This window comes from Xenopus laevis, chromosome 1L (genome assembly GCF_017654675.1).
Source record: "Xenopus laevis strain J_2021 chromosome 1L, Xenopus_laevis_v10.1, whole genome shotgun sequence".
NCBI lineage: Eukaryota > Metazoa > Chordata > Amphibia > Anura > Pipidae > Xenopus > Xenopus laevis.
In genome coordinates this window covers 215,527,108-215,554,962 of record NC_054371.1, presented here as the reverse complement: position 1 = coordinate 215,554,962, position 27,855 = coordinate 215,527,108, and the positions used below count along the sequence as shown (strand labels likewise).

At 41.9% G+C, this 27,855-nt stretch overlaps 1 protein-coding gene across 2 annotated transcripts in view; it reads left to right on the top strand.

Moving 5' to 3' along the window:
- The first annotated feature begins 10,960 nt into the window (after positions 1–10,960).
- The window catches only part of ranbp3l.L (RAN binding protein 3-like L homeolog), a 35,372-nt gene continuing 18,477 nt past the window's right edge, over positions 10,961–27,855 (top strand). For both annotated transcript variants that reach the window (XM_018266399.2, XM_018266401.2), the window contains exon 1: positions 10,961–11,458. In XM_018266399.2, the coding sequence (XP_018121888.1) occupies positions 11,275–11,458 (184 nt within the window). In that variant the 5' untranslated portion in view covers positions 10,961–11,274. The remainder of the gene's footprint in view (positions 11,459–27,855) is intronic.

Sequence of the window (27,855 nt, the reverse complement as noted above, 5' to 3'; positions counted from 1 at the left end):
GGGATTTACTCTGGGGTTCATGTAAAGATAGCCTATAACATCATTTAGGTATGTGAGCAAGAGAGGAGCCGGCAGCAGAGCCATCTCCTGTTATATATGGCTGTTATATATTCCTACATATATTCCTGTTATATATTCCTATGCTTTGCCAATTATTCAAAGTTCATCAAGAATCTGGATGCACCAGATTTTCGATGAAATCTGAATAATTGGCAAAGCATAGCAAGAAGGTTCAAAGAGAAGACAGAACAGCGCCCCAACTTCCGTGTCCAGTTGCGTCTACATTATTGCCCACTCCATTATGTCTGAGACGGGGGTGGGTTGAGTGCAGGTACATAAGGAAAAGGAACCGTGGGCCGGGTCGGGTGAGCAGGTCCAGATTTGTGGAAAGGCCACCAAGGCTGGGCCTAGGGCGGCAGTATTTTAGGGGGCGGCATGCTGCCCAACCACACCCACATTGGTTCAAAAACACTGGGGATGTGCTGGAGTTACAATCATTTTTTAAATTTCCAGTGCACCAATCCCTATTAAGGGGAGGGGACAGGGGCGACGCATGGCAGGGGGCCTAGGGGCGAATGCTATGTAAATCCGGCCCTGCAGGTGAGGGTCTTGATGAGTCGGGTTAGGGTCAGGTACTGGTCTTGATGAGTCGGGTTAGGGTCGGTGCTGGTCTTGAAGAGTCGGGTTAGGGTCGGGTGCTGGTCTTGATGAGTCGAGTTAGGGTCGGGTGCTGGTCTTGATGAGTCGGTTAGGGTCGGGTGCTGGTCTTGAAGAGTTGGGTTAGGGTCAGGTGCTGGTCTTGATGAGTCGGGGTAGGGTCGGGTGCTGGTCTTGATGAGTCGGGTAAGGGTTGGGTGCTGATCCGAATGAGTCGGGTTAGGGTTGGGTGTTGCTCTTGATGAGGTGAGTTTGGGTCAGGTGCTCTGCAAACAAGACTTTTTCCTCTGATCACACACTTTATTTATGAAGTGAAAAGTGGTAAATTGGCCATAAATATGGGCACATTCCAATGCTATTAATAAAGATACTTGTGTCTATACAAACGCCTGTGATGAGTGCCAGTGCATTTCTTCACCCAGCACTGATCAATCCCATCCAATTATCCAAAATCTGCACAATACAGGGTAAATAAATGCAACAGAATCCTGCAATTAACACCTGCATTAAAGGTTGCCCCAATGACTGGCTTACCTCCAGCCAATCACACCCTAATGCCGTTAGTGATCTTGCACGCCAAAAGAGATACCATTCTCACACAAAAGAAAAATGTGTACCACAACAATTACAGTATGTTATTTAACAAAGCATTTGATATTTTGCATCCACATTAGAGAATAGCGACCTAGTGCTGCTGTGGATGTATGTATGTATATTTTTATTTATATAGGGCTACTCATGCAATCAGCACTGTACAGCAGCACAATATACAGGGGTCAGAAAAATAATAAAGACATATATAAGTAGAGTTGCAGTAAAGATTAAATGCTAAGTGTTAAAGAGACAAGCAGCCAGCCCTCTAGAGCTTACAATCTAAGCCATGTGCTATTTAGCAGCAGTAACACCCCCAATGATGGTGCAGTTCTGGTGGACAATGTTTTAATTGTAGGTAAAAAACATGGGAGTTTGTATCCTAATTTTGCGACTGCATAGAGTGCTGTTTTGTTAAATGAGCCCTACATAGTTTCTGGATCTATAAAAGTTCTCAGCCTACAGCTTAGTGCCTTTATATGGCAATGGAGCTCTTCCCTGACATCTAATATCCTTACATTTAGGAGCAGGAGGTAAATTATGCCATATGTTTCTGAACTGAAAAGCACCATCTATTCAGACCACTAGAGGTGCAAATGGGTGTATTTTCTTATTAAGTCTACCAGTGTGTTAGTAAACAAGGAGCTTTTAAATGTATTTTATTCTGTATGTTTAGACTATAAAATGAAGCTTCACAAGGACAATAAGGAAGGTGTAGCTCTTTCTCTAGAACTCCAGTTCCAGTAACCATGCCTGTATGGCCCTAGGCTCTAGTCTTCTATTTATTCTAACACTGGTTCTTTCGCACTCTTTGAAGTATAGATAATATGCTACCAACTCCATGGATAAACCATGATAATAAAGAGCCTAGCTGTGTGCTAAACTGGCTTTTGATCAGTTCTGGTTGGTTTGCTCCAACACTAGACTGGTTCAGGAAAGCACCAAGTGTTCTTCTATACTCTACCCATCTACTCCAGTTCTCACTGCTCTCACCCGGACCTTGACCTGCTATTCTGAAAAACAACACGACCTACAATGGAACTGCCTAAGCTCAAGAGATCCCGACAAGATGTCACTTGCAGATACACCAAAAGGAGGAGAGTGTGCAGTGAAAGTACAATGACTTTATCCTGCAAGTTAGAAATTAGTTGGCTGCTAGGTTACTGTTCTGTGTTAAACATGGCATTTCCCGCTCATACAGAATGTTCTGTGCAGTTATAAACTATGCCCTCAGCTCACACTGGAAATAGAATATAAACCCATATGTTGTATATTGACTTGGTTTGCTCCCAAGCATGGTATTCAAACTCATCATTACTACCTGATGCTCTTGTTAGTCCTGCACTGAATATCTGCCCTTAGCTTTCTGGGATCTATTGAATATTCTCTAAATTAGTGATCCCCAACCAGCGGCTTGTGAGTAACATAATGCTCGCCAACCCCTTGGACATTGCTCCTAGTGGCCTCAAAGCAAGTGCTTATTTTTGAATTCCAGGCTTGGAGGCAAGTTTTGGTTGCATTAAAACTGGGTTTGTGAGCCTCCTGTAGGCTGCCAGTTCACATAGGGGCTGCCAACAGCCAATCACAGCACTTATTTATGCCAACCAGTAACATTTTTTATGCTTGTGTTGTCCCAACTCTTTTTACATCTGAATTGTTGTACCGTGAGCCTTATTGAAATGAAAAAAGTGTTGGGGAGAAACACATGCATGAAAAAGGTCACTGGGATGCCAAATAAGGGCTGTTATTGGCTATTTGATAGCCTTATGTGGACTGGCAGCCTACAGGAGGTTCTGTTTGGCAGTACAACAGTTTTTATACACCAAAACCTCCATGTTCCAGGTACATGTTGCTAATGAATCATTGGTTGGGATCACTGCCCTAAAGCTGGGAAACAAGACGTTTTTTCAATGAAACGGAACTATCAAGTGCTGCGGGGAGGGAGGTGAATTTTAGAATTTATGGCAGGGGCCCCCTTGAGCATTCATGCTGGGCATGTTTTGCTCATTTTTGTAGCCGCACATCACGGAACACTTTCCAGATAAAGCTGAACTCACCTATCCTACGGCAGAGATTGTTTTCCCCAGACCTTTAGAGATTCTTCAGCAATAAAACCAACAGCATCCTCCTGGTTCTAGTTCTTCCCAGTTCTGTCACTCGGCTCTGCTCACAGGTGAGATATTAGGGACTCTTCTAATTAATATACATGATTAGCTTAACAAACCTGTTTGATGCCCTTGAGGATATGTTATCCACCCTTGCTTTCTACATATTTGTTACTTTTCCTCCATGGTTAGCCCAATAAGACACATTGTTTTTTTCTAATAAAACTGCATTTAATATTTGTTTTCTGTCACATAGGCTATTTATAGTTTTCAAATATTTTAGCTTTATTTACTTAGCCCCAGAGGCTAATGACACCCAGGGCATTAAACAGATTTTTTAGGCCAATAAACACCTGTGCTCGTCTGTACTAGCAGTGTCAGGCAGTTTCCATTCTAGGCAACTGGAAGTAGCTAAGGGTGAGTTGGGGCATTTCTTTCGCTGGCTGTAAATACAAGAAAGATACTGAATTTGTTGTTAATGTAGTAATGGAATTATAGGGTGAAACCAAGTCTGCTCATGTGTACTCTATCTAATTTATATATATACTTATAATGTCATCAACTACAGAGGAAGCAGACCCTGCAGCTGCAGGGGGCCCATGAGGCCCTAATTAATGAGCAATTTCAATATATATTGGTAAAACGGGACAACCTTTGGATATGTCAGGGGTCCTAAAATGAATTTGCTGTGGGGCTCTGTAACATCTAGTTATGCCACTGGTGCAACGGTCTTCTACTCTTATATAAATCGCCATACATATATTTGGTGGTCAGGGTCCCTCCTATAATTTAAAAATAAATCTGCAGCCAGGGCCCCCCCAAACAAGTTAAAAAAAAAACATTGGTGACCAGGGTCCCCCATAAAAGTAAAGAAAAAATTGGTGGCCAGGTCCCCTCAAATTAAAAAAAAACATTGGTGGCCAGGGCCCCCCATAAAATTAAAGAAAAAATTGGTGGCCAGGTCCACTTAAATTTAAAAAAAAAAATTGGTGGCCTGGTCCCCCCAAGTTAAGAAAACAAACATTGGTGGCCATGGGTTTTAAAAAAAGACCATTAGTGTTGAGTGAAACTTACCTTTAAAGTCTGGTGGGTGGTCTTCTTCCTCCTTGGCAACAGCAGCTTCTCCATTTGCCTCTGTGATTTCAGCTCCCTTCAACGATTTCTTCTTCAGTTCCCTACAACGTAACTACAGAGGAAGCAGACTCTGTGGCTGCAGGGGAGCCCAGGCAGTATATGGGGCCCCATGAGGCCCTTATTAATGAGCAATTTCAATATATATATTGGTAAAACAGAACAACCTTTAGATATGTTGGGGGTCCTAAAATTAATTTGCTGTGGGGCCCAGTAACATCTAGTTATGCCATTGGTGCAACGGTCTTCTACTCTTATATATACTCATATATATCGCCATATATCGGGTGGTCAGGGTCCCCCCTACAATTTACAAACAGATTAAAATTCTGCAGCCAGGGTCCCCCAAACAAGTTTAAAAAACATTGGTGGTCAATGTCCCCCATACAAGTTAAAAAAAATCTGCGGCCACGGTTCCCCAAACAAGTTGGTGGCCAGGGTCCCCCATAAAAGTAAAAAAAAACATTGGTGGCCAGGGTCAAAAGCAACAGTTATGACCCATGTGCCCCCCCCCCTCAAGTCACTGATTGGCTACTGCCTGGTAACCAATCAGTGGATACCAAGAGAACTGAAAAGCAGGAAGAAGTGTTCTGGCTATTATGTTAGACATCCAGTCACGCCAGCCTTTATACATTAAATTTTTGGCTAACTAACTATATTAGAAACATTTATTTTATTCTGCTAGCCTATCTATTTACCTAGTTTTTATTTTTACACTGAACAATTCCTTTAAAGACTGGCAGGTGGTATTCTTCCTCCTTGGCGACTTCATTTGCATCTGTGGCTTCGGCTCCCTTCGATGGCTTCTTCGTTGGTTCCCTTTGGCAGCTTCAGCTCCTTTTGGTGATTTCAGCTCCCTTTGGCAACTTAGCTTCAGCAGCTACACTTCGGCAACTTTGTAAACAGGCTGGGCCCTGCAGTGGAGTAACTACAGAGGAAACAGACGCCATGATTGCCGGAGGCCTGGGGAACAGGGGGTCTGGCCCATAGGGTCAACTTTCTCTATAGCCATAATACTAACTAAGAATTGAGCAGGCGGCAAACACACACAATGGAAGGTTTCAGTGTGCGTCGGGCCTCTCCGAAGATTTTTTGGCAAGGGTGGGGCTGGCGTTGTGGAGTCCATGGAACTGGCGTTGTGGGGCTGGCGTTGTGGAGTCCATGGAGTCCTTTAAAGACTGGCGGGTGGTATTCTTCCTCCTTGGCGACAGCAGCTTCTTCATTCGCATCTGTGGCTTTGGCTCCCTTCGATGGCTTCTTCTTTGGTTCCCTTTGGCAGCTTCAGCTCCTTTTGGCAACTTCAGCTCCCTTTGGCAACTTAGCTTCAGCTCACTTCAGCAGCTTCACTTTGGCAACTTCGTTAACAGGCTGGGCTCACGGGTAGAGTAACTACAGAGGAAACAGACGCCATGATTGCCGGAGGCCTGGGGAACAGGTGGTCTGGCCCATAGGGTCAACATTCTCTATTGCCATGATACTAACTAAGAATTGTGCAGGCGGCAAACACACACAATGGAAGGTTTCAATGTGCGCCGGGCCTCTCCGAATATTTTTTGGCAAGGGTGGGGGCTGGCGTTGTGTCAGTACACCGCTGGTCACTCGTGGGGCCCTAGAGAGAGAGGGTAGTACAGTATCACTTTGTTTGCTGATCAAATAGGAAAACATCAGATAAAGTAAAATAGCCGAAACAATTCACAGCTCATTCTCAGAGGAATGCAAGGCATCCTGGAATGAACAGAAACCAACTTGTTTATATAACATGTTTACAGGCAGGGAAGTTTTCAATCACATTCTTTTAATACTGCAACATTTTTACAGCAATGTCAAAGATATTTTTTTTTTTTTTTTTTTAAATAGGAATACCGCAAAGGGGATATAAACCAAAAAATAACATTTTGTTCAGAGAAAGAACTTGGAAATGTAAGCCTCTAACATACACTAATTACAAATTAAGTTATTTGTAAATATAGTGGCTGTTTAAAAGAAGCTTGCAATTCAGAAAGGCGCAGAGTGGTGCTGCTTTCAGTTTCGATTACACAGAAATTTAAGACTAACTTAGAAAATTCTTAATAAATTTATCTTCTGACAAATCATTTGTATGTGTCAAATTATGTAAATTAATCATGAATAAAGACAAGCCCCACCCTTTGAAGGTCAGCCTTAAAGGAGAAGGAAAGATAAAATCACTGGGGGGGGGGGTGCCAAATGTTAGGCACGACCAGTGATTGTATTTACTTAACTGATACCCTGGGCCAGTGCTCTGTTTAGCAGATAACGGCACCAGCCCAGGATTCTTCTCAGCAATCAGAGTGATCCTCTTCTCTGCTTCTTCTTTTAATAAAAAAGCTGGCTTTTCACTTTGCTGCACATGCATAGGCCCCAGGGTTTGAGAAATAAAAACAGAGAAGAGTATCACTCCATGGTGCTCGCTGCCCCAGGCCAGGGCAGTTTTTTGCTAACAGGATCACTTGTCAGGGATGTATTTATGTGCGGTGCTATTTGACTGTAGAGCACCCCCAACATGCATAATGACATCACACGCACAGTGTGCATTACATCACTTCCAATGCTCCGAACTGAGCATTGTACCCATCAACCCTCCAGCCGTATTTCAGCGTAGGGTTGCCACCAGCAGTTTTTTTTTGAAGAGCTGTCACTGCTCCACCCCCGCCCGTCATCGGCCTGCCCCAAAACGTCATTGCCCCGCACGGAGTTAGCAAATTCAGCAGTAAGTCTCTGCTGAAGGGGTTTTTTTAAATTTCATTTTGAAAAAAAATTGTCAAACATATAGGCACCTGAGGGACACCCCCCAAAAGCTGCATATATATAAATACGGCCTTGTCACTGGGTATCAGGTAAACTTGTGATACTCCCCCCCCCCCCGTGATTTTACCTTTACTTCTTCTTTAAAGGAGATCCACTCATCGTAGGTCACCAAAATGAGCACATCTTTCCCCGATATGCGCACCTTCAAGTGGATTATCCAATCAGATCACGGCAACGGTAATACAGCCTATTAGGGTTGACAGGATTTTTAAACCTGCCTGATTGATATCAGGGTGACTCTCAGCCACATATTGGACGGACGGGCAAGAGGGCTTCATACAAGGGCTCTGTCTTTAGGGGCCAAATTGGCAGCTTAAATCTTCCCATATATGGCCATTGTGAGGACTGCCACTGGCAATTAATTAGAATAGGGATAGTAAAACCATAGACTTACAGATGTTGTTAAAGGGATTCTGTCTGTTTTTCTGATGTCGTTTTTATTTCTAAATTGTACTGTTTACACTGCAAATAGTTCACTCTACCATATAAAATGTAATTCCATATAAATACCATATAAATACCATATAAAAGTTGTAATATTGATGTGTAGGCTCCATCTCAGGTCATTTTATGACCTGATACATTAGATAGCTTTAAGAAGGGGTTGGATGGCTTTTTAGCAAGTAAGGGAATACAGGGTTATGGGAAATAGCTCATAGTCCAAGTTGATCCAGGGACTAGTCCGATTGCCATTTTGGAGTCAGGAAGGAATTTTCCCCCTCTAAGGCAAATTGGAGAGGCTTCAGATGGGTTTTTTGCCTTCCTCTGGATCAACTGGCAGATAGGTAGTTAATAAAAAAAAAAAAAAAAGGTTGAACTCGATGGACATGTGACTTTTTTCAACCTTACTTACTATGTTACTATGTTACTATGTTACTATTTTGCCTGGTCATGTGCTTTCAGAAAGAGCCAGCACTTTAGGATGGAACTGCTTTCTGCAGGGCCTGGCCAGATGGGCCGGGCGCCCAGGCAAGTGGTCAACTGCGTCGCCCCCTTCACTGTGCGCGCGCATACTTAAGCACACACATGCGCGCTGGAAGCAGTCTCACAGCGCACACCACCCTGCTGTAAGATAGGTGCATGCGCACATAGAACAGGACACACGCAACCCTGATGTCAGACGCATGCGCTCATGCGTACACGAAACAGAACGGCAGACTGGACAGGGGTAGGCAGCACTTAAAGGTACGTGCCGGGCGCCCCCCAAGCTTTGCGCCCTAGGCACGTGCCTACTCGGCCTACCCCTAGTTCCGGCCCTTGCTTTCTGGCAGGCTGTTGTTTCTCCTCCTCAATGTAACTGAATGTATTGCAGTTGGACCTGGATTTTACTTTTGAGTGCTGTTCTTATATCTACCAGGGAGCTGTTATCTTTTGTTAGGGAGCTGTTATCTTTTGTTAGGGAGCTGTTATCTTTTGTTAGGGAGCTGCTATCTGGTTACCTTCCCATTGTTCTTTTGTTACGCTGCTGGTTAGGGAGGGGGGTGATATCACTCCAACTTGCAGTACAGCAGTAAAGAGTGACTTAAGTTTAAAGATGGCCATAGATGTTGAGATTTTTAAAAGATCAGATCCTCATCGTGAGACCTCGATTTTCTCGGAACAATCGTACCATCGTACGAATTGACCATCAACTAAAAAGACCAATTTGCCAGGAAAACAAAGGGGAACTGCCTGCTTGGCAACCTTTTTTTTTCCCATGACAGTATCCCTTTAAACTAAACAAAAACTTCAGGTTTCCCAAAGTTTGAATAACAAGTTCCTTCACAGAGACTTTAACCTTCTTCAGGTGTCAAAATGATAAGCATTTAGGATAAATTGGCCTCTCTTAATAAATACCTGTAGCTCTATGCACGTAGAATTCTGCATGTAGAACAGGAATACTCATGGGACGTGCACTGAGTCACTACTCCCTAAACAAAGGCAGAGTAAGGGGACAACAGGTGTCTTGTGCCTTAACCTTCCAACAAACCCTGATCATCCAGTCCTTAATAATGGACTTTTATCCACCCAGACAATTAGCTGAAAATTACAGAAAATGTTTTTCTTATCTTTGTTTTTGCCCTTCCCTGTTGGCCAATAATGGGGATTTGGGGGGATTAGAATACATAGGAGTAAAAAATGGCAGGGAATTGTAATTATAAAAGAGAAGCTAAATATATATTACACTGGATCAGGACTGTAACTAGGGGTAGGCAGAAGAAGCTTGTGCCTAGGGTGCAACAGTGAGGGGCACTGGCACATACCTCTTTTGTCACTTACCCCTAGTCCGGCCCAGTGGCGTAACTAGAAATTAATGGGCCCCACAGCAAATAATTTTTCAGGCCCCCACAATGTCTAGATGTTGACCCTTTTTACCAATATTCATTGAAATAGTATATGAATTAGGGCTTCCTGGGGCCCCCTTCCTCTGTAGTTACACCCACTGTCATTCGTCGCCCCTGTCCCCTCCATTTTATTTGCTCAAATTTTCATCTGGACCAGAGCAATGGGGATTGGTGCACGGAAAATTAAAGAAATTATCGTATCTCCTGCGCATCAAGGCCCGGATTTATGGAGAGGCTACCAAGGCCCGAGCCTAGGGCGGCAGGATTTTAGGGGCGGCATGGTGCCCAACCACAATCACATTGGTTCAGAATAGGGATGCAGCGAATCCAGGATTCGGTTTGGGATTCAGCCTTTTTCAGCAGGGTGTGTTTGGGCAGCATGCCGCCCCCTAAAATCCTGCTGCCCTAGACCCGGGCCTTGGTGGCCTCTCCAGAAATCGGGACCTGATCACAGGCTCCCTCTCCCACCGCTCTTTGGTAAACACCTCGAGAAGAAGGCCAATAATTTAAAAAAAAACATTAAAAATAAAAAAAATGAAGACCAATTGAAAAGTTGCTTTGAATTATCCATTCTATAACATACAAAAAAAGTTCACTTAAAGGGGTTGTTCACCTTTGAGATAACTTTTAGTATGACGTAGAGAGGGATATTCTGAGACAATTTGCAATTGGTTTTCATTTTTTATTATTTGTGGTTTTTGAGTTATTTAGCTTTTGATTCATCAGCTCTTCAATTAGTATTTTAACTAATCTGGTAGCTAGGGGACAATTTCCCCTAGCAACCATGAATGGATATAATTAAGAGACAGGAATATGAACAGGAGAGGCCTGAATAGAAAGAAGAGTAATATAAATTAGCAATAATATTACATTTGAGCATTTGCTTTTAGAAGGGGTCAGCGACGCTGCAAAGAGTCAGCATAAAAAGGCAAATAATTATAAAACTATAAAAAATAAAACATGAAACAAAATTGAAAAATTGCTTAGAATTGGCCGTTCTACAACCTATTAAAAGTTACCTTAAAGCTGAACCACCCGTTTAAGTTAACTGTGAGAATAAAGGTTTGTACAACAGGATTTCATAATAAATATAAGGTTAATACTAGTATGATGTGGAATCTAATCTAAAACTTCGCTCCGTGACGCAGCAGAGAGTAACATGAGAAGCGCAGCTCCGTAGCCCAGTGAGAGGATCCCCCGCCTGTCAATCAACTCCTATTGACACACCCATTCATCTGCATTACTCCGCCCCGGCCTTTCTCCGGACAAAAATCGAGGCATCCTTTTGATCTTTATAACAACGCCCCTAGCCTATCTCCGTGCAGAGATAAAGAGACTCCCTATTTATCTGCATAACCCCGCCCCCAAGCAAGCCCCGCCCCAGGCAAGCCCCGGTGTATTTCGCAAGTCAGATGTCACGCACACACACTCTAATTAGCAACCCCGAGCTCACGTCTCATTGAAAGTCCGTCCTGAGAGGGTTACGTTGAGGGGACCTGCTGTAAGTTTTGCCAGGGAATGATTCACAGGACAGGGGCGCTTTGTTCCTGTACATTCCGGTTGTTGTCGCTGCTGCTGCTGCTGCTGCTGCTACTACTAGAGACTTCGGACTTCCAAACTCACAAGCTGAACTTGTCGGTATGAGAAACCAGCAGGCTCCTATTCTCAAAGTGAATGGTTTCTACCCGGAGATAGAGCCTTTGTGCAGAGGCAGCGCGTACCAAGAGAAAGTGGGGGGATCCCAGGCACCCACCATGTGTATTGCAGCCTCTGACAAGGGGAGCGATCCGGCCCCCAGTTGCCTCTTGGAGGAGAGCCCCAAAGGTGAGTGGTTAAAAACAAGCAGAAAGTATGACAGAGGGGGACCTAGGAGACTCCAGCTGTTGCAGTGGATGGTGGGATTTGTAGTTCAGCAGTGGCTGGAATGTTTGTCTTTATGATAACCAGTCGATGTAGATTGTAAGCTCTGCTGGGCAATGTCCTCTTTACCTCCTGTATCAGTTGGTATGAGTATGTTTGATGTGAGAGCCCATCAATTTTGAGTGAGCACCCATCAATTTTGCCCCAGTGCTGAAATCCATATCGACCAATCAGGGATCAGCATTTATTATTCTACCAGCAATAGATTGTTGAGTGCAAATATCTGATTGGCCGCTGTGGTGTACTGCTCTGTAAATGATCTTTACTGTTTATATGAGCAGAGAAATCTGTATTTATGTCCGGTTCTGCCCTAAGTACTTCACCACAACCCACCTCCTTACCAAAAGTTCTTGTGCAGGACAGTCGGCCTGCACCAATCACAAACAGAGGATTATCCAATTGATTAGTGATATGCGGGCCCCCATGGCTACACAGCAGCTTGTTTATATAAACTATACTAGTGTTTCTGAATCAAATACATCAGTTTTACCAGTGCAGGGCAACACTGCATAGTATTTTCATTACTTTCAAACACTTTAATTTTGGTGTTACTGTTCCTTTAAATCAACTGCCCAGCCTGGAGCTTCCAGCGCTTGTTGAATTATAACTCTCACAATGCAAAGACAGTCAAAAGGCTGCTGTTTTTATTAGTCCAAAAAGGGAAGGGCTTGGAGTGTGGTCTGTATTTTAAAGGGAATCTATTCTCCGCCCAATGAAAGAAAATGTCATTCTAAGCAAATGTCCAATAAATATTCATTAAAAATTGTCACTGGTTATAAGGCAGAATATATATTGTTTCCACTACTTGTTCTGACTCCTGCAACAAAGTAGCAGGAGCCATCTTCTGCTGCTTTGTTTTAGTAGTCAGAACCAGAGGACAGAAATGGGTTTACAGTCGGCCTGCATAGGGAAGAAACAAAACAGAGATGGGAAAGCCGCTATATTTTTTCTAGGGAAGGTGCAGGCACCCCAATCAATTTGTTGAGGAAGTGACAGGCTCCCATTAGAATTCCTGCAACCAGTCAGGTCTGCCAATGCAATGATATAGGAAGGATGACGGTAATGATGTATCACTATGTAAAGTATCTAGTTAGTGAGGAATACCTACAGACTATTACTGGTCATGTCACATGACATTCTTACTGGATCAGCAACCGGTGGCTCCCAGTCCAAGCAGACAGGCTCTAGTTGCAGTTCACTAAGGACCAGAAAATCCTTCCACTCAATGCCTATTGTGCCACACACACAGTGTCGGACTGGGGGGGGTCCGGGCCCACTGGGGCTACCCCCCCCCCCCGCCAACTTCAGGCCCCCCCCCTGCCTATTTTCTTCTATTGGTCAGGGCAGGGAGAAATCGTCAGGCATGTGGGAGTGAATCTGGGCCGGTGGGTCAGGGTCAGATTTACTATCCAGGCGCCCTAGGCCGGTTCCGCTCACCCCTCGTCTGCTTCTCTTCCCCCATTTCCTTCTCCTCCCCTTCTCCTTCCCTTCCTGTCTCCATCTCGTCCCTGCCCCTTCTCCTCCCCTTCCCGTCTCCTTCTCCTCCCCGCCCCTTCTCCTCCCTGTCTCCTCCCCTTCCCTTCTATATCCTGTCCCCGCCCACTTCATGGAGACACGTGGGAGATTTTCACAAATCAGGGCCTGGGCGGGGGCCCACAATGGCCGGGGCCCACAGGGTTCTTTTCCGGTTTCCCGCTGGCCCAGTCCGACCCTGTACACACAAATGTATAATAGGATCACACACGCAAAACAGATATCCACTTTATATGTGGTTTATAAAGGGAATAATGTGCCCCCTGTTGTAAAAATATATTGTGAATAAAGTACCCCCTTTTGTAAAATATAAGGATATTATAAGTTACCAAGGAGTTCTATGACCATATAAAAACGCGAGGCCAAAGGCTCCAAGGTGACTTCCAATATTTTGCAACAGGGGGTACTTTATTATAATACACAATTTTCAGTGAGTCACAGAAATGGCATCACTAAGCTTCGATATAACAGATGACATCACTAAGCACCGTTTATAAGGATACAATTTAGAGGATATTCATGTCTCTTGTGTATTATAAGGATATTATCACCCAGGAAGTTCCAGGACCATATACTTGGATATATGTCTTGGCTCTTTCTATGGCCATAGAACTTATTGGTGTCTTCTAAGCACTGACTATAACTGATGGCATCAATAAGCACCGGTTATAACTGGTGACATCACTAAGTGCTGTTTATATAGTGAATAAAGTACCCCCTATTGTAAAATATAAAGATATATTGGTGATCCATGACCATATAAAAGCACGAGGCCGAAAGCAGAGTCCTTTTATACAGGTCATGGAACTCCGAGATGACTTCTAATATCCTCATATTTTCCAACAAGGGGTACTTTATTTTTAGTGAGTCATGTGACAAAAATGACATCACTACTCACTGTTTATAACTGATGACATCACAACATTTTGGCCCTTGGGCCAATGAATTACCGCTATGAGGCCATTGGATAGGAGGGTGCATAGATGCGGTTCATGATCCAACAGGAAAATCAAGCCTGCCTGATAGATATGTGCCTAATTTTTGACCAGATATCAGTCTCTCTAGACTATCAGCTGGTAAGCTGCCAACGTGGGCAGTAAGGTTTTTTAACACCTTTTATTGCCTGCGTATGGCCACCTTAACTTTACATCAATTAATTTTTTGGGTTTTGACCCCTTTAAGTCCTGGTGTACATGTAATCCCATTTAAGGCCTGGTGTCACTTCAAATATTTTTTTTCTTAATGCAGATGTCCACCAAGAACTGTTATTGACAGTCATTATAAGCAATTTTGCAATAGGTAGATTAATTTAATGTTTCCATTTGGTGGTTCACCTTTAAGGTAACTTTTAGTATGTTATAGAATGGCCAATTCTATGCAACTTTTCAATAGGTCTTCATTTTTCTGCTTTTTAATTATTTGCCTCTTTCAACTGACTGTTTCCAGCTTTCAAATGAGGGTCACTGACCCCATATAAAAACAAATGCTCTGTAAGGGCAGGGGCACACGGGCAGTTTCGGGGAGATTCCCCAAACTGCCTTCCCCCTGCCTTCCGCCTGCTAAAATGAAAAATCACCTGCGCTAATGCACTCGCGGCACTTCAATTTCCCGAGTCACCCGAAGTTTCCTTGTGAGGCAACTTCAGGCGACTTTGAAAATCAAAGCGCCGCAAGTGCGACTGCGCTGGGGTCTTTCGATTCCCACTAACTTCCCTATAATTTGACGGATTGGTCGGATTTCGCTAAAAGTCGTTCACCAAAGAAAAATCTTTGCGTCTATGAGGACCTTAAGGCTACAATTTTATTGTTATTGTTACTTTTTTTTTACTCTTCTTTCTTTTCAGGCCTCTCCCATTCATATTCCAGTCTCTTATTCAAATCACTGTATGGTTGCTAGGGTATTTTGGACCTAAGCAACCAGATTACTGAAAGTGCGAACTGGAGAGCAGCTGAATACAAAGCTAAATATCTTAAGAAGCACAATTAATACAAAATTAAAACCAATTGCAAATTGTCTTAAAATAACACTCTCTACACCATACTAGATTTTAACACAAAAATGAACAACCCCTTTAAAGGAGAAGGAAAGCTACTGGAGCAGTTTATTGCCAGTAGATTAGCCACAATAGTGCAAGCTATAACACTATTATTTATTCTGCAGAATGTTTTACCATACTTGAGTAAACACCTCTTGAAGTGTTCTGTGTTTGTTTAGGATAGCAGCTGCCATATTGGCTTGTGTAACATCACTTCCTGCCTGAGTCTCTCCCTGCTTGCTCATAGCTCTGGGCTCAGATTACAGCAGGGAGGGGAGGAGGAAGGGGAGAGGAGAAAACTGAGCATGCTCTAGGCCGTGCCCTGGAGGTTTAAGATGAAAACAGGAAGTCTGATACAGAAGCCCATGAGTAAACAATAGAAGGAAAGAAATGTGATGTTTCTTTTGACAGAGGACTCAGAGCAGCATTACTTTATTGGTGTATTTATATAGACCTTTCTAATAAAGCTTACTTTCTTTTAGCCTTTCCTTCTCCTAAATCTAATTGGTATTGCATGCATTGTTAGTCTGGCTGTTTATATTCTCTATAAATATTATCAGAAGCCATCCTTTTGTTAAGAGTCAGATCCATCCATCCATTTCTGTTCTCTGTTTTTCAGGATCCGATTCTTAAAACAATGTAGCTGAAGACAGTTGACTAACCAACCTGTAGAAAAACTGAACCTGCTATATTGTTTCAAGAGTCACCCAGAGAACAGTAAAGGAAATAAACAAATACTGCATTCTGTATCAGTTACATTTACAAATACATGTGAAACCATTGCAAATGTTTATTGGAAAGCTGAACTTGATTTTCTTACAATATGCAAAATACAGTTTTGGGTGGAGATCCCACTTTAAGTTAACTTTTAGTATGTAATGATGCAAATTTATTGTTACTGCTTCTCTTTATTACTCTTTATCCCTCTCCTATTCATATTCTTCGTCTCGTATTTAAATCAATGCATGGTTGCTAGAGTAATTTGTACCCTAGCGACCAGATTGCTGAAGTTGCAAACTGAAGAGCCACTGGATAAAAAAAGCTAAATTTCTCAAAAACTATAAATAATAAAAAATGAGAACCAAATGCAAATTGTCTCAGAATACCACTCTCTACATCATACTAAAAGTTAACTCAAAGGTTGCACTGATAAGATATTAAAGGATACACGTACTGTTAAAATGGATGAATTTTGTTACAACAGCGCCACCTGCTGGTCATTTCCCCACCAGTCTGACCATCAAGTAGTCAAGGAAGTTGTCAGGAGAAAGAAAGAGGCTGCTCTGATGTTCTTCTGCTTAGGAAAGATTTGAGAAAGGTTTCTAATTTATTTCCTAAGCAGAAGAACATCAGAGCAGCCTCTGTCTTTCTCCTGACAACTTCCTTGACTACTTGGTGGTCAGACTGGTGGGAAAATGACCAGCAGGTGGCGCTGTTGTAACAAAATACATTCATGTTAACAGTACATGTATCCTTTAATATCTTGGGGATTAAAAAAAAATAATAATAAATGTACATTATAAAAGTGCTTAGAATAGCACCCTCATTCATTTTATATTCGCTTATTTTTAAGGTTTACTGGAGTCCTGGGGGTAATACCTTGTCAGGAGTTAATTCCGTGGATTTCTGGCACCCTGTACTGTGCTCCTTGCACTTTATTCAGCAAAGCAGACACAAACTGAGATTATTTGAAGGGGTAAATACAGAGGAGCGTGTAATGCAGCGAGTTCCTTTGTAAATAGCATGGACACCAGTTTGCGTGTTGCACAACACCTTGTTTTAGTAAATGAGCTGGTTTGTGTTTGTACAAATGCACAACAATCCTGTGTGTGGCCCTGTCCCTTGTTATAGACTTGTAGGGAATAACAGGCAGGTTTAGAACTGGGAAAACGAAACTCCTGAATGTGAACATCAAAGCTGAGTGAGTATCTCATTTCATGAGTCAGTGCGAACCGCATTGTAAATCACTCTACAATGACATGTTCTACCAGAACAAGTAGCGCAGCTCTTTAAAATGCTGGGTTCTCACGGCGTGCTTGAATAGCATGCATGTTGAGATATTTATCTTAAAGTGAACTTGTGGTTTGGCACAGACATGTCACTGGCCTATGGCTAATTCTAAGCATCTTTTCAATTGGACTTCATTTTTTATTTTGTATAGTTTTTGAATTATTTGCCTTCTTCTTCTGACTCTTTCCAGCTTTTAAATGTGGGTCAGTGACCCCATCTAAAAAAACAAATGCTCTGTAAGGCTACTAATGTGTTCTTATTGCTACTTTTTATTACTCATCTTTCTATTCAGGCCTCTCCTATTCATATTCCAGTCTCTTATTCAATGCATGGTTGCTAGGGTAATTTGGACCCTATTAACCAGATTGGCAGAATGTAGAGCTGCAGAATATAAAGCTAAATAACTCAGAAACCACAAATAATATAATATGAAAACCATTTGCAAATAGTCTCAGAATATCACTCTCTGCATCATATTCAAAGTTAACTCAAAGGTGAACAACCCCATTAAGTGAGGCTTTTGTGTTTATGAAGTTCTTTTTTTTTTTACTTCACCTATAAATAACCCCCTTGTTCCAGCAGAATGCGGTCTTAGGTTACTGGAAACTGGATCTAGTCTCTGTGTGGGGTTTTCGATTAGCGGAGTAGGGCATGAATCCTGCCTTGCACGTATCCCTCAGAGGTGGCTCCAAAGCATGGTTGCTAGGGTCATTTGGATCATAGCAACCAGATTGCTGCAATTGCAAACTGTCTCTGTAAATGTAAATTTAGGTGCAAGCCAAAGAAATCAAGAGACTGGGTCCCCGCTGTGGCTGACTGTGATTGGGGGGCGGCCGAATTTGTGTGAGAGCTGACGTGCCTCCAGAAAGACTCTCATTAGTTTAAATGTTTTTTTATTTGTGTTTTCTGGCTGAAATCCGCTTGGCACTATTAGTGTATTAGTGTATTCAATTAAAGTTTCTTGACTGAGTTTGGGCACTTCTCCACCTGGCTGAAAAACGCTGGCGCTGTGCCCTGTGTGCCATGAGCCCGAACATTTCAATGTGGCCGAATCCCTATTTAAGGCTAATCTCCTCTCTAATCTGTTATTGCCCATTGATTTGAATAGCTTGCCGCTGATAATATGGCATTAATAACACACACACGGCTGATTCAATCAAACACAAATTCTATGCAGGCTGATGGCATCTCTTTAGTATTATAGGCACCCGCTATATCCTGTTTGTGATACTTTACAGGTCGTGGTGAGTCGGAATTGCTCTGTGCAAACACTCACCTGCTTTGTGGGAGGTTTGTATTCATGGCACTGAATGTGTATTGTTGTACAAAGCGAGTGCAGACGTGATCCTGTCCTAGCCACTCAAAACTAGTTTCTAATCTGACATTCAGGATTCCAGAGCACTGAGTGTTGCTTAACTCCATTTAATTACACCAAGAGATAACACAGGGTGCTGCTGGGTGCTCACACGTGGGTGCTGGGCTCTCACAGGAGTGTTTGGTACTGATAGTCCCAGGCAGTGATGTTTGTTTGGGGCTAATAGGTGGGCATAGACAATTTCATGTCATACAGGTATAGGATCCATTATCTGGAAACCTGAAAGCTCTGAAGTATATGAGAGTCATCGATGGACTGGGCCGCGGGATGCCGGGAAAAAACCCGGTGGGCCCCAGCCCACATGTTCCACATGTGTGAACGTTTGTCAGGCTTTTTTGTGGGTGGACCCGTTCCACATAGTGTGACCTCCTCCGCCTCTGACCTCCACCTGGTTGCCTGGCTCCACCTGGTTGCCCGCCGCTCTGCATTTTGCCCCGCCTCTTCCGCCCCCTTGCCCCATCTGATCCACCCACTTGTCCCGCCCACAAACGAGCCTGGGGAGGGGGCCTTTGGGGGTTGCGGAGGCCCTGATGTGGCAGCCCTGGTGGGCCCTGAGCCCCCCAGTCTGACCCTGATGAAAGTCATCTCCCATAGACTGCATTATAATTAAATAATCCAAAAGTTTAAAACCTGTATGTCTCTGTAATAATAAAACAGTATCTTGTACAGGTATGGAATCCGTTATCCGGAAAACCTGTTATCCAAAAAGCTCTGAATTACTGAAAGGGCGTCTCCCATAGACTCCATTTTATCCCAATAATCCAAATTTTTATAAATGATTTCCTTTTTTTTGCAATCAAATTAATAAAAGCAAAAGTCTGATTGGTTGATTTGTTTGTTGAAACACAGTGGGATTTGAGTACTGTGTTAGGGTCTTGGCACACTAGGGGAGGCATCTTGAGTCATCTCTTAAAAAATTATTCTGTAAATGATGTAAATTCTTTGCAATTTTTGTACTACGGCTTCTGTGCATGGCATCATACTAATGGGCCTTTCGACAAATCCTTTGGCTGCAGAGTGCTTTCAGATAGGAGGATATAATAAGGCACAGAGAGGGGCTCCCTTGGGTAACTGAAGGGACAGAATGTTCTGTTGGATTAGCCCTCTCTGTTCTGTGCCAAGCAGTGTACACAATATCTAGAAACAATATCCAGAAACAAATGCCACCACTCACTTGTACAAGGCGCTACAACATGACAGTAGTTGAGAGGAACCACTTATATTCATAGAACTTCTGCCACCCATTTTTTGCAAGTATTCTGTGAATATTATAAATATGGCTATCTTCTTCCTTGCAGCGCTGCAGGGGATTTGTATGTTCTTCCACTGTCTATGTGAGTTGGGTCCTGGTATTCTGGTTTCATCCCACATTCCATCAACATACAGGTGGTTTTTTGGTTTTCTGATGGATCCTCTTGTGCTTTGGGGAGAGACTGGTTCACATGATGTATAATATCTGTAAAGTGCTGCTGAATATGTAATTGAGCTGTAGTTGAAGAGCAATGATACCAAATCAGATTGGATGCAGATCAGTTTTGCAGACACTGTTGGAAAGTTAAGCTGGTAGGAGATCTGGGCCTGATTTGACCAAGTAAGGGTAGCTCCAGTGGCAACTATCAAATTCTGCAGTAGGGTTTATGGAGGCCCTTCAAAGATGTCCATCAGTGGCCTCGAAGTTGGGGGATGCAGTTATGCTATACAAGGACGAGAATTGGGTGCATCAGTAAAGCTGGCCATAGATGTAAAGATCTTTAAAAGATCTTTTCATTATCCTGAGACCACGATTATCTCGAAACTATCATTTAAATGTACGATTTGTCCATAAACTAAAAAGACCATTCAGGCGATATTGCCAGGAAAACTGAGGGGAGCAGCCTGCTTGGCCCTGCAAACATAGATAGATTGTACTGGGGATAGATTTAACCTGGGCGATCAATTTTCTGACAGATGTCGGACGAAAAATCGTAAGATGCACGATCGTTCGATTCCCGCTAACTTCACCATAATTTGATGGATTGGTCGGATTTTGCTAAAAACGCTCGTTCACTAAAGAAAAATCTTTGCGTCTATGGGGACCTTTAGAGAGATTGGATGGCCTAGCATTGAGATCTGTCCAGGTTTCAGACACAGGCGGCTGGTTTTGAATCGAAAACCGCCATCCAAATTAGAATGACCTAGTTTTGGCTTAACAGGGGCTTGGCTTGCAGTTTAGTTAGTTGTCCACTTGTGTTTTCACGGTTTTCTGGGCCCAAGTGACTGGTGGGCTAATAACTTGAGGACTGAATGGTGGAACCTGCTAACTGAGGAATATGTGGCCCCATGAGTTCTGATGGCCTTCCTGCTTGTCCCAGGTGGTGCAACTTTGTAAACAAGATGAGAGTTGTAGTTCTGGAGTGTATAAAGCGTATATATTTGAAATTTACCTACTATAAAGCTGCCTTTAAACAAACACTGGCATGGTTTGAAGCTTTCGTCCCATCAGGGAAGGGTCTCGCAGCAGTATCTGGAGGCACAGTATGTTCTGGCTGCTTCATCTTGGCTGGATGACAGCGCTTTAACTGCATGATCACTAACCCACCAGGCTTTCTTTCTATCCCTGCAGTGTAGCGCCAGTAAATACACTAGATTTCTCTGAAGAAAGGGCTATACAAAGGTTAGGTTTTTTTTTTTTTAGAAGAATGCTGTATAAGCTATTTCATTGGCTGCTGGGAACTGAGGGAGGTATGAGCTTGAAACAATTAAAATGTGTGCAAAGTGCAATATTCAGACTCATGCTGACTTTTCACAACAATGCAGTGTAATTTGCATTTAGAAGTGACCAAACAATATTTTACATTTCCTGTTGGAGAGAGGCAGAAATAAGGCAAATGATTAAAACAACCCAACCACTGCACAGATGCTTAGATTGCATTATCTTTCACTTTAAGGCTTAACCAGCAGCACTAGAGGTAATGAGATCACGCACTGTATGTTCTGAGCTGGACAGCACATGGCTCTTGGATCCCAATACCCCCCAGCATGGCAGCTTTTAGCTCAATCTACTTAGAGAACATGTGGTTTTGGCCGCTAGAACATGTGTTTTTCCACCAAGCATTCCGTCCACCTGCCCCTCCCTTGTTATTGTCTTTAGATCATCTGCGATAACAACATCTGGAAAGTTACATTAATCATCATTAAGATCATTGGGATCTGTTGACATGTTTAGTTTATGCGCATGCAGCATTCTGCTTTTGTCTAGCGTTTGGTGCACGTTCAGAAGCCAATAGAATTGTATTAGGAATTGCCAAAAATGCACTTAACTGCATTTAAAAAATGCATATAAATGCAATATATGCCATTTTTCACACTCGGCATAAATTTGTAAATGTGTGTGACAGCCCTTAGAGTGGGTCTTCATGATCATCTATTAATACAATTTAATTTGTACTACAACAGTAAATAATTAATCCGAAACTAATTATTGGATCATTAAGCAGACCACCAGACTTGGCGGGCCACTCGTTAGGTGAGCTCAGCAGACCTTTGCCTGATTTGGCTATCTACGTACAGAACCAAATTGGGCTGATCCAATCATTTCGCACCCGGGCCAACAATCAGTTCATAATAGAGAGTGGCTTTGTCTTATGGGAGCCTTGAACAGATATCTGTCTGTGTATGGTCAGCTTTAATATGGGTTCCTAGAAATAAACAGTAAGAAACCCAGGGCTTTATACAAGGGCACATATTATTGTAAGCACACGGTACCTACAGAATAGCCATGAATGAGATCTGCCATATTGCTTGGCCCTTAGATTTTAAAGCAAATGTAAAGCCTTGAAATAATGTTATGTAAACCCTGTGTATAGTAGGCTGTAATAAACAATAGGTTGTGCTGTTTCAAATAAACTATATTAGCAGTGTAAAAACTGCCAATATCTTGAGAACTAGAAAAAAAATTGTTAATGTAAATGAGCTATTGCATAAGACATGCTCTGAGTAATTTGGGCATGAATTTGTTTTGAGGGTTTACATTTCCTTCAAAATCATATGTTTTGCAGAACTGAGAATAAATATGACATCCTGACATATAGCCATGTAATTTGGCATGTAATTTGCTGAAATACATAAATGTACAATGCATTTGCATGATGTGCTTGTTACTTTCATGATAATCTAGTGATGATCTAGACTAGATGATCTAGTGGTATTCACATGGAAAAGAAAGAGAGAGATGGTTGCAGAAAAGAAAGAAAGAAAGAAAGAAAGAGAAAGGAAGAAGGAAAAGAGAAGCAAAGAAGGAAGGAAAAGAGAAGCAAAGAAAGAAGGAAAAGAGAAGCAAAGAAAGAAGGAAAAAAGAAAAGGCAGGAAAGAAAGAAGGAAAAAAGAAAAGGCAGGAAAGAGAATGAAAAAGGAAGCAAAGAAAGAAGGAAAAAAGAAAAGGCAGGAAAGAAAGAAAGAAATAAAGCAAGGAAGCTTATAAAGAAGGAAGGAAGGAAAGAGGGAAAAGAAAAAAAGAAGCCCTACTTGGCAATAGCATGTATTTTCTTTATACAGGAATATCTAGTACCAGTCTTTGACCAGTAGGTGTTCCCAGTTCTATGCCAGCATGCCTGTTTCGTACAAATGGCCATCACAGAACAAAAGCATAAGACATGGGTGGTATGGGTGAACGAAAGCTAAGACATGCAGTAGTACTTGCTAAAAAAAAAACTTACAAATGAAATGTAAAATGTATTCTTATTTTAAAAAAATGCCTAAAATAGGAATTTCCAAAAACATTTTCTTCCAAATAAAATTTGTAATTGTTATTGAGAACAGTATCCGTCCCTTTCTGTTGTTTGGGTCTGACTCTTGAAACAACGTATCAGGTTTGTTGGCTTCTGCTACATCGTTTCAGGAGTTAGAGGTTATAAACAGACACAGCTTTCATTTCCAGTTACATAGAATGTGTGATGGATGTATATTGGAAAGTTTTTCCTGTTATGTAAAAAACAGTTTTTAGGTGGAGTTGCCTTTAATGATGTCAGCAGTTATAATTGGCACTTAGCAATGTCACAGGACTGAGTGAAACAGCCAAGAACTATCAAGGCCTATTCAGCTAATGATAAGACATGTAGGCATGTTATAAAAAGAATCTGTTCATCATTCTTGACTAAAGCATAGTGAATCCATACCTGCCTTTGGGCAATGGCACAGCTGCAAGAGTTTTGCCAACATCCGGCATGGATTCTATATTAGAGATATTTGCTTACTGTATATGTAAAATACTCTGGTGTACTCTGGCAGTTTAAAAATTGTGCCGTTGCTTCTGATTAAATAAGAAATACAAATCCATATTTTTTGAGTTATATCCCTCTTGAGTTATATCATGCCTGCAGCCTTGTGTTATATGGTCACAGAACCGCTCAGTGACTTCTAATATCCTTATCATTTACAGTAGGGGGTATATTATCCCTTATAATACATGATTAATACTCAGAGTTCCCTGTATAACTCAGCCTGCAGCCTTGTGCCTTTATATAGTCACAGAACCCCTCAGTGACTTCTAATATCTTTATCATTTACAGTAGGGGGTACATTATAGTGTGTGTGTGTGTGTGTATAGACATTGATATATAATATAATGTAAAGTAAATGTAAAATACAGGTTAGAAGACAAACACAGGTTGGCAGAATATGGCAGTAGTGGTATTGTTGCTACTAAAGATCCTACTGTAAAAGTCCGAGCTCTTTGCTGCTCCTGATCTTGTTATTGCTTCAGCCAAGAGCAGAGAACCGGCGCAGCCTAGTCTGATCCAGTATGTGTTTACTGTATCCGCCCAGTCCTCCTGTTCCTCCTCTCTCTGGCTCTGTACCGGATTAACCAGTGATAAAGGGAAAGTCAGTCAGTGTAGTGAATTTATTGGCTTGTACTGTACAAAACATTTGTTAAAGGGATATTATCCGGACCAGCTCTGAATACAGAATAAAACACACTTTGTGACATTTCTCCTGAATAACATACAAGTATTCTCCTGAATTGCATTACAGACCGGTCATTCTAATAGTACTGCTTGGTAAATCCCAGCAAGTATTCCACCATTTCACAATTAGAGGGTCTGTTTGAGCTTCTCTGCAGTTCATTGTCAATCAGCAAGTACATATCAGTATGTTTGAATTTGCAGCGTAAACGATGCGTTTATAATGTATGAAAATATTTAAAAGAAAAAAAGTAGAAGAAAACCTTACCCTTAAAGGAATAGTTCAATGTAAAAATAAAAACTTGGTAAATAGAAAGCCCGTGCAAAATATAAAATGTTTCTAATATTAGTCAAAAATGTAATGTGTAAATGCTGGAGTGAGCGGATGTCAAACAGAATATAAGTTTGCATGTCAGACAGGGTGCCGATTAACCCTTGTGTACTGTATTTTTGTTATTGAGCCAGAGTTTCACTGTACCTTTTATTCTGCCAGGCAAAGCAGTTACAAAGCTGCAGCTTTACTGTACATTCCACTCTACTGGGCAAAGCCCCAGCCATAGTATTCCATTTGGGCATTCATAGAAGTTATTTCTGCAGTTGCACTGTGTATTCCATATGGATGTTCATAGCAGTTATATGTGCAGCTGCACTGTGTATTCCATATGGATGTTCATAGCAGTTTATATGTGCAGTTGCACTGTGTATTCCATATGGATGTTCATAGCAGTTATATGTGCAGTTGCACTGTGTATTCCATATGGATGTTCATAGCAGTTTATATGTGCAGTTGCACTGTGTATTCCACATGGATGTTCATAGCAGTTATATGTGCAGTTGCACTGTGTATTCCATATGGATGTTCATAGCAGTTTATATGTGCTGTTGCACTGTGTATTCCATATGGATGTTCATAGCAGTTATATATGCAGTTGCACTGTGTATTCCATATGGATGTTCATAGCAGTTATTTCTGCAGTTGCACTGTGTATTCCATATGGATGTTCATAGCAGTTATATGTGCAGTTGCACTGTGTATTCCATATGGATGTTCATAGCAGTTATTTCTGCAGTTGCACTGTGTATTCCATATGATTGTTCATAGCAGTTATATATGCAGTTGCACTGTGTATTCCATATGGATGTTCATAGCAGTTATTTCTGCAGTTGCACTGTGTATTCCTTATGAAGGTTCATAGCAGTTATATATGCAGTTGCACTGTGTATTCCATATGGATGTTCATAGCAGTTATTTCTGCAGTTGCACTGTGTATTCCATATGGATGTTCATAGCAGTTATTTCTGCAGTTGCACTGTGTATTCCTTATGAAGGTTCATAGCAGTTATATATGCAGTTGCACTGTGTATTCCATATGGAAGTTCATAGCAGTTGTAGAGGCAAATCCTTCTGCCCAGCCGAAACGGATCCTAATTTTGCATATGCAAATTAAGGGCAGGAGGGAAATCACGTGACTTTTTGTCACAAAACAAGGAAGTAAACAAATGTTTTCCTCTTCCCACCCCTAATTTGCATATGCAAATTAGGGTTCGGTATTCGGTCAAATCTTTCGCGAAGGATCGGGGGGTTCGGTCGTATGCAAAATAGTGGATTTGGTGCCTTGTATTTAAAACAGTAAATTGTAATTTCCAAGTGTGCATGACTGTAAATGGCACAGAATAGTGTCACAGATTCTAGGAAAGCTAAAAAGTACACAATACACTAATATATTCTGAATATAAATATAAGGTTCCTTGGACCAGGGCCTGGTGATAAAATGTTTTCTGTTGTGTGTAATCGGTGCAAGCAGTTATGTTGTAACAGTTTCCTGTCCTATGAGCTGTTTACACAATGGCCTCACAGTGGTACTTCCTGGTGTGAGCAGGAAGTGTGTGGTACAGAGATAAAATAGCTCCGCCTACAGAACTTGATCTAACTCATATATCTGCAGTTTAGACTTCTTAAGGGAACATCTATTTTTGAGGGCTACTAACAGCCCCTTCATATTTAGCAACTGTTACATTACAGGGATAGTTAACATTTATTATGCTATAGAATGTCCAATTGTATGCAACTTTTTAATTGGCTGTCATTATTTCATGTTTTTTTATCTGACTCTGTCTGACCTAGGGTTGCCACCTAGCCGGTAAAACACCCGCCAAGGCCAGGGCCGGTATTACAATGTAGCTGCCAGTAATTTTGTAATATCCCTAACTAAAGCCCTTGGTCTGCCCCAATCTGCACAAAATCGACCTTTTCTTCGGCGCACGGCCAATAGCACGTCGCCCCTTTGACGTCTTGCCCTGCCCCCTTTGACGTCGCGTCCAATTGCACACCACGACTCCGCCCACTTTGCAGTCACTCCCCGCCCCTTTGACATCACGTCCCACCTCTTTTTACCGCCCTTAGCACTGGCCGGTGCACATTTTATTGAAAGGTGGCAACCCTAGTCTGACCCCATCTAAAAAAACAAACGCTCTGTAAGGCTACACATTTTATTATTGCTACTTTTTATTACTCATTTTTCTAGTCAGACCTCTCCTATTCATATTCCAGTCTCTTATTCAAATAGTGCATGGTTGTTTAGGTAATTTGGACCCTAGCAACCAAATGGCTGAAATTGCAAACTGTAGAGCTGCTGAATAAAAAGCTAAATAACTCAAAAGCCACAAATAATAAAAAATGAAAACCATTGCAAATTGTCTCAGAATATCACTCTACATCATACTAAAAGTTAATTTCAAGGTGATCAACCCCTTCAAGGACATGTAAAATGATATTCACTAGAGAGGGGAACCAATGTGTTAGTAACTCCCCAGTAAATATTATCGCTAACCTTAGACCCCAGGCTGGTGCTCAATATCCACTGTCCCGGGGAATTATTCTTGCTGCGCCGCCATCATTTCCCAATGTCCCAGAGATCCTCTGTGATATCCTGGTAGCATTCATATGCAGTAGCATAAAATTACAGTCCTAAACTTTACCCTGCTGAACACTGAAGAGGAATGCCTAACAACTCCCCCCCCCAGTGAATTACTGTACCTGTCATTAATGGATTCGAATTGGCCATCTTTGCACTTGACTACTGGTGTGTTCTTTTCCAAACCTCAGGAGTTCAGTGTGGGGTTTGTTCCTCCCAGTATCATTACTTTATATTGCATACTGGTTTCATTTTCTATATTCCAAACTTTGCATTTAGATTGTAAGCTCTACGGTGCAGGGACCCCCATTCTTTTGTCTCCTTGACACTAAGCTCTTTATTGTAACTATACTTTGTATTAATTTGTATTGTATTTTGTACTTATTTCTATTTATTACTGTAATGACCCCATGTTTGTTCTACTAATTTTTTGTTCTGTTGTACAGTGCTTCGCTCTCGAGAAGCGATAAACAAATAATATGATACATACCTAT